This window comes from Cannabis sativa, chromosome 1 (assembly GCF_029168945.1).
Source record: "Cannabis sativa cultivar Pink pepper isolate KNU-18-1 chromosome 1, ASM2916894v1, whole genome shotgun sequence".
Taxonomy (NCBI): Eukaryota; Viridiplantae; Streptophyta; class Magnoliopsida; order Rosales; family Cannabaceae; genus Cannabis; species Cannabis sativa.
Window position 1 is genome coordinate 30,809,937 of NC_083601.1, and position 8,150 is coordinate 30,818,086.

At 26.6% G+C, this 8,150-nt stretch overlaps 1 protein-coding gene across 1 annotated transcript; it reads left to right on the plus strand.

Moving 5' to 3' along the window:
• The first annotated feature begins 4,865 nt into the window (after nt 1-4,865).
• On the plus strand, nt 4,866-7,121 carry LOC115706263 (uncharacterized). The gene is made up of 5 exons (XM_030633851.2): nt 4,866-5,654; nt 6,104-6,225; nt 6,355-6,395; nt 6,493-6,591; nt 6,751-7,121. The coding sequence occupies exons 1-5, from the start codon at nt 5,093-5,095 to the stop codon at nt 6,938-6,940; spliced, it is 1,014 nt and encodes a 337-aa protein (XP_030489711.1). The 5' UTR covers nt 4,866-5,092; the 3' UTR covers nt 6,941-7,121.
• The last annotated feature ends 1,029 nt before the right edge of the window (nt 7,122-8,150 follow it).

Consider the following 8,150-nt stretch of genomic DNA (forward strand, 5'->3'; position numbering starts at 1 on the left):
TAGTGAGATTCGATTTCCTTACGACGTATAGTCACTCGAGTAATAAATATTTTCAATAATCAAAACGTTTTTTTTTGGCAAGCAATAATCAAAACGTTAAGTGGATCAAGATTTTAATAATAAGATTGAGACTTATCTCTTCATAATTTTAATTATGAAAATACACGACTCTTCAAAATTTATAAAAAGATAATAAATAACCGAACTTTGATCAGGTTATGGAAATATATATACAACATATATTTTTTTTGTAATATTGAAATAAATAAATTACATATAAAATTATGATCCAACGGTTAGAAACAATGTCACAATTTTTTTTTTTTCACAATACTATTATGAAGTTAAATTAGATGGCTTAAAATTTTATCCAACCCAAGCGTTTCGTCTTCTTAATGATTGTGCTATTAATATTAAAATTATTTGATAAGGCAGGTGATCAATTTTGTGGCCGTTCGGGCATTTTACAAGGACATTTTACAATTTTGTATACATTATTTTAATTAATTATAAAATATGTGCAAAAAAAAACTTATTATCATTTTCTCATATACTTTTATATATAATTAAAAACTTTTTTTTTAATTTTTATTATAATATATATGGTAATAATTATTGATTAGTATATATATGGTAATATTGGTTATGTTTATTTTTATGTTTACAATTATAATAAACATACTAATAATATAAAACATTTTATATATGTGTTTATTAGCTATGTTTATTTTTATGTTTACAATTATAATAAACATACTAATAATATAAAATATTTTATATATGTATTTATTTTATTTTCTATTAATTAAACATACTAATTTAATAAACAAAATAATAATATTCACGTAAGTTTATTATATCACTCTACGTGTGTTATGTTTATTTTTTTAGTAATTTTTTAGAAAATAAATAATATATATATAAAAAAATTGTTTATCTTTATCTTTTTTTTTTGTTTATTAATTGTGTCGTGTTTATTTTTTTTAATTAAATAATTTTTTGAATTTATAAAGTTATGTTTGTTTATTTATTTTTTGATGTAAGAATTATACTTCAATAAAAAACTTGTTCACTAACTCATTAGAAAATAATCAATATATAGAAACAATAGAAAGAAAATATACTTATTTTAGTATAGTATAAATTGACTATGTCTATTTTTATGTTTACAATTATAATAAACATACTAATAATATAAAATACTTTGTATATATATGTTTATTTTATTTTCTATTTATTAAACATACTACTTTAATAAACAAAATAATAATATTCACATATGTTTATTATATTACTCTACGTGTCATGTTTATTTTTAGTAATTTTAAGTATTGATTTATATTTATATACATTAATGTTTATAATTTTGATATTGTATTTTATTAAAAAAATCTTATTAAATTATAATAATTCATACTAAAATAGATAATAAACATTTATCTTTTAATAAAAAAATATTTAACTTGTTTATTTTTATAAAACCGTTTAATTAATTTTACGAAATTGTTTATTTTGAGGTTTAATAAACATATTAAAAATGTATGGTTTCATGTAATAAGTTTTCAAAATGTATAAATTTTTAAAATAATTTTTTTTTGCACATTTTTTGTAATTATTTTATTTTTGTTGTACATTTATGAAAAAAGCCCATTTTACAATTTTGTATACATTATTTTAATTAATTACAAAATATGTGCAAAAAAACTTATTATCATTTTCTCATGCATTTTTATATATAATTAAAAACTTTTTTTCAATTTTTTTATAATATATATGGTAATAACTATTGATTATTATATATATGGTAATATTGGCTATGTTTATTTTTATGTTTACAATTATAATAAACATACTAATAATATAAAATAGTTTATATATGTGTTATGTTTACTTTATTTTATTTTCTATATATATGAATATAAAATAGTTTATTTTATTTTCTATTAATTAAACATACTAATTTAATAAACAAAATAATAATATTCACATAGGTTTATTATATCACTCTATGTGTGTTATGTTTATTTCTAGTAATTTTTTAAAAAATAAATAATATATATACATAAAAAAAATTGTTTATCTTTATCTTTTTCTTTGTTTATTGTGTCATGTTTATTTTTTCTAATTAAATAATTTTTGGAGTTTATAAAATTATATTTGTTTATTTATTTTTTGATGTAAGAATTATATTTCAATAGAAAATTCGTTCAGTAACTCATTAAAAAATAATCAATATATAGAAACAATAGAAAAAAATATACTTATTTTAGTATCGTATAAATTGGCTGTCTATTTTTATGTTTACAATTATAATAAACATACTACTAATTTTCTATCTATTAAACATACTAATTTAATAAACAAAATAATAATATTCACATATGTTTATTATATCACTCTAGGTGTCATGTTTATTTTTAGTAATTTTAAGTATTGATTTATATTTATATACATTAGTGTTTATAATTTTGATATTGTATTTTATTAAAAAAGTTCTAATTAAATTATAATAATTCTTACTAAAATAGATAATAAATATTTATCTTTTAATAAAAAAATATTTAATTTGTTTATTTTTATAAAACTGTTTAATTAATTCTACGAAATTGTTTATTTTGAGTTTTAATAAACATATTTTATTATTTAATGATTAAAATGTATGGTTTCATGTAATAAGTTTTCAAAATGTACGAGTTTTTAAAATATTTTTTTTTGTACATTTTTTGTAATTATATTATTTTTGTTGTATATTTATGAAAAAAGCCCTTTGTATTAAGGGTGTTGTTTATAAACAACATTTTATTGGACAACAGTGTTATGCATTTTTAGATATGTCGCTTTACGATTAGTTAGCAATACTTTCTAAAAGTTATTATATTAAATTATATAAGACTCGATACTTATTTAAACCAATAACAAAATTGACACATAGAAGGGTGTTAAACACTATTGCCTTTTAACATTTTTCTGTTTATAAAATATGTAATTCATGGTTTTAAATTTCAATTAATTCACACTAAACCATTTGAGATCAAATTAAATGAATCTAGTGTTAATAATTTAGTTAATTTGGATTGTTTATAATTCTCAAGTTCGGTCACATTTTTAAAATTTATGCCCGTAATTCAAACTAAACCAAATTGTTTAATGTTTTTAATATATATTTAATATAATTTTTTGTTAAATATTAATATTTAAAAACAATCTTAGACATAATATTAACCGTTACTTCAATATTATTATATCTATTTTCATTATTATTTGCATATTATAAGCTTTATAGTAAAAGAATTTAGTAAAAAAAATTAAAACATGTATGAATTACAAATTTACAAACCACGTCAAACCAAATCAACTATATTTTAAGTGGATTGGTTTGAGTATTTAATTGGTCTGATTCGATTTTAAATTTAAAAAAACCAATATTACTAATTTAATTTGAAAAAAAAAATGAAAATCTAAATCCCTAGAACACTAAATGCTAGCTTCTTCTAAAAGACTTTTTAATTTTTATCCAAATACATTTGGAACTTAGAAAGATTTTTTAATTCTAAAAGCTAAACAAAACTTATATAAACTAAGAGCACTCACAACAACTTTTTTACTCTAATTTTTAAAATACAATACCAAACTCTACTTTTTTTATTTTACAATACACACTTACATTAGACCATACATTAACTTTTTAAAAATACATCATCAAAACTCTTTTTTTTAAAAAAATTATTATATTTTAAATATATAATATTAATGTATACACATATTCCCGTACAAAAATAATTATTAAAACTCAAAATAATTAATAAATATGTTTAAAACAATAATAATATTTTATAAATATAGAGCATGAATAATATTTTAAAAAAACTTTAAAATGAAGAATAAATTTAAAATATCTGTTGTAAAACTTCTCTATTATAAAAAGGAATAATTACATAAGACACCATTTTTTTTATAAAATATTTACATTTTTACGTTTAAAGAATATATATTTTTTTTATATATTTTTACGATTTTTCAAAAAATAACGCGAAAACAACATAAAATCAACAAGAAAACTACATAAAAATAACATCAAAATAACAACAAAAAATAATATACAGATAACAAAAAATCAACAACAAATTAACAAGATTATAATATAAAAAGACCGTATATTCTGTAAATAAAATCAAAAAAATCGTAAAAATATTTAAAATTTTGTGAAACCGTGTTTTTGTAATTTTTTTGTTGTTTTTATGTTTTCGTAAAATAATACCTTATAAAAAGCTGTTGTGGTGAATTAGCTAACTAAAACATATTTTTCAACCGAATAATTAAAAAATAGCATTTTTTTCAGCCAATTAATTTATACAGCTAAGATTTATTATTTTAAGAGGAAATATATGGTGTTTTTGTTTGTAAAAACTAGAGCTATTAATTTTGAATATTATTACCAAGTTTGTAAAAATATTTTGTTAAAAGTAAATATCCACATTTATTGGAGTGGGAAAATATTTTGTTAAAAGCAAGTGTCAGCCTAAAAACAGTTTTAAAAGACATTGAGAAAATGAAAACAATCTTGAAATTCCAATTCTCCAGGCATGCACCTCACCCTATTGGCTCCTCAACCCACCCGTCTCACGTGTCACACACCACCTCATTCCCATTTCTTTCAACACAACACAATTATTTCACCTTTTTGACAATTCTACCCTTCTCCACCAAACCCCTTTTCCTTTTTCACAATTACAAACATACCCATTATCGTCATTTCATTCCTATTTTGGAAGAAATTCAAGCAACCACCCGTGGTCATAGACGAACTATTTGGAATCTTTTCGTAGCATATACCTATTTTCCATATTTTGCACCCAAATTAAATAAATATTTATATATAACTTTTTAGAGCAGTGGTCCCCACATCCTCTTTTCCCTTCCATAAAATGGTTCGCCGTCATCACACCTTAACCAATTAAAATTTAAAAAGACGAAAATGGTCATCTGAAGATGGGTGCGTAGGATTAAAGAGTTTGTAGTGTGACACTGGGTTTAGGCGGCACACGATAGCATCGTCCAACAAAAAACTCCACCATCGTCGTTCTCCTCGGTGATGCTTGCTGTACTCTGCTCTCGCTCCAAGCCTAGGATCCTCAGCGCTTTCCTCTCCTCTTTCTCTCACGGCTCAGCAGTTCATCATCATCTTCATCATCAATCCTACAACAATTACCACTACGCTCGCTTCGTTCATGGTCCGGGCACCGTCTCCGGTCCCGGTCCGGTTCAATTCTCTGACTTAGTGGTTGGTCACGCCGGCCATGACCACCGGCGTCGCCACCACTCCAGTGCTTGCCAGCTCGGCGCGTCTTGTGGTGGAGCTGCTTCTATCTGGCACGCCATCTTGCCGTCTTCCGGTGGTCGAAGGTTCGATCGACGCCGTCCCGCGATTCATTTCGACCTGAGAGGCGAGGGCTCGTGGAACGCTGCTCTTGACGCGCGGCCTGCGCGCTGGCTCCACCGTGCCGACTCGGCTTGGCTTCTCTTCGGCGTCTGCGCTTGCCTCGCTCCAGTCGTCGATTGCTGCGCCGACGCGAGCGCCGAAGCGCCAGTTTCGGAGCAGAAGCTTGTCGTTTCTGATGAGAACATCGATAGCTCCGCCGATTACAGGATTACAGGTTTATTTTTGAAATTATATTAGTATAATCGTCTCGTCTGCTACGTCTATACACGTATATATGTCTTGGAAAAATCTTCATATTCGTATATAAGATTTATAATGTATATCATATGTGTCTCTGTGCGTTTCATTAATTTTTCTCTCTTTCTTTCTGATTTCATATGTTAGTAGTGAAATAGTGATCATTATCTGTTCGACAAAATTACCGATGAATTGAACTTTTTGAATTTAGCTATCAACTTTTCAAATTGGACCCCACGTGTGGTGTATAGTATGTGAAGCTTTATATTTGTCTAACTCTAATCCTTGGATTATATGTAGATGTTCTACTGGAACCTTCAGTTTGTTTGATTTCCTTGCTCTTTTGTTAGTGTAATTTTGTATATTATGTGCTTTTCTGTTGAAATTTTTTGTATATTGATAAGATAAAAGCATTGAATACTACAGGGGTTCTTGCTGATGGTCGGTGCTTGTTTAGAGCCATAGCTCATGTGGCCTGCTTAAGGAATGGAGAAGAAGCTCCTGACGAAATTCGTCAAAGAGAACTTGCTGATGATTTAAGAGCTCAAGTAATTCTTTATGCCATTTCTTTTATTTGAGAAAACATGAAAATTTTCTTACTGTTTAATTCATTTTTTTGAATTGAGACTGTTACTAAAATGCTTTGTATTTTGATGGATTGCAACTTACTGCTATAGGTTGTGAATGAGCTTTTAAAGAGGCGAGAGGAGTCAGAATGGTAAGCTAATGTGATTTGGAAATTGGGTTAGAAGTGCCATTTGGTTTTTGGATGGTATGCTATAACTGTTGGTCGATTTATAATGTTGTTTTTTCAGGTTCATTGAAGGGGATTTTGATGCTTATGTGAAAAATATTCAACAACCTTATGTATGGGGTGGAGAGCCTGAATTGCTCATGGCATCTCATGTTTTAAAGTGAGTTTTTGTGCACTCCCCTTATCACCATATTTTAATAGCATCAATTTCAAGTGATTTCTTATTCGCATTATGTGATTTCAAATTTTTATGTTACTGTCTTTGTTTTTTCTTTGGATAAGCTCTCTCTATCGCTGACTCAACCTTTCTATTCCTCAGGACACCCATATCAGTTTTCATGGTAGATAGAAGCAACGGCAGATTGGTTAACATAGCCAAGTACGGCGAAGAATATGGTAAGAACGAAGAAAATCCCATCAATGTCCTGTTTCATGGCTATGGCCACTATGATATCTTGGAGGCTCCATTGGGCAAAAGCAGTCAAAAACAAAGCATGGTACAAGTTTGATATGGTTTTTAGAATATACTATTGCAGTTTTCCATAATAAATTAATCTCGTAATGAGAGAGTTTCACCAGTAGCAAAAGATGTCAAGTTCAATAGCATTGGCTTGTTCAAATTTTTGTAGGTTTCTTGTTTTTTCTTCAAAGAATTCAGTATACAGTAGAAGGAGATGCTTTATAACTTAACTGTCTACCGTGTTTTTAACTTTAATTGGTCGGTTCACATTATCTTCAAACCTGAGTTTTTAACTTTTGGGGTTGCTTGAACACTCTTTTAGTTTTTACTCTCACACACTTACCTACCATCTTTTTGCGTATTTGGTAGCACTGTATGGACAATCTTTACCCCATAAAATAAGAATAGAAGAGTGTCAATTTACATAATAATTTCTAAAATAAATTCTATTAGTAGGTGGGTTATCAAAACTGCATATTTTTGTTCATTATTGGCTAGTCAATATTGTATAATGATGTCGAATCTCCAAACACTTCCAAACTTGGAATACTAACCATTACAGTAAGTATCAATCTCTGTAAAGCACTTATGACCATTACTGAAACGTATCAATCTCTTTTGCATTGTTTTCATCACAAAAAAGGGTAGAGGAGTCGACAATAAGACCCTCAATATTAAAAATCTGAATAATAATCCAGTTAATTGTGAGTTGTTGTGACTGACTGAAATCTGTTCGAGTTTGTAAAATTATTATACCAAGTTTCTATTATTGAGATTGATAACGTTACAAGTGGGACAATGAGAACCGCAACTCTTAAAATAAAGATAAAACAGTGTAAAATATAAATTAAAAAAGAGGACTTAATTTTCAATGGACAAAAAGAAAATTGAAGGCTTTTTGCCTTTTTGGTTACTATCATGTATTTCTTCCGAGTGGTGCACCAACTTCCACAGCTCCTTTATGGGGTGTCACTTTCTACTGTTGAGTGTTCTTTTTTTGCAAAAGAACATACGTGAGAATACTATACTCTTTATTTTTGCTGTTCTTTTTATTGACAGCATCGTGTTACACAAATATGCATATCTCTAACTATCTATAAATATAATATTTTAAATAATTTATAATATTCCTGGGGCAAGAGAATTACTAATAGACCTTTTGTTCCAAAATTAAAGGTAACAGTGTCTAACCAAAACAAGTTATGAATGAACTACATGATTGCAAGGAGACAAAGTAAACTGACAAAGATGTTAATTTT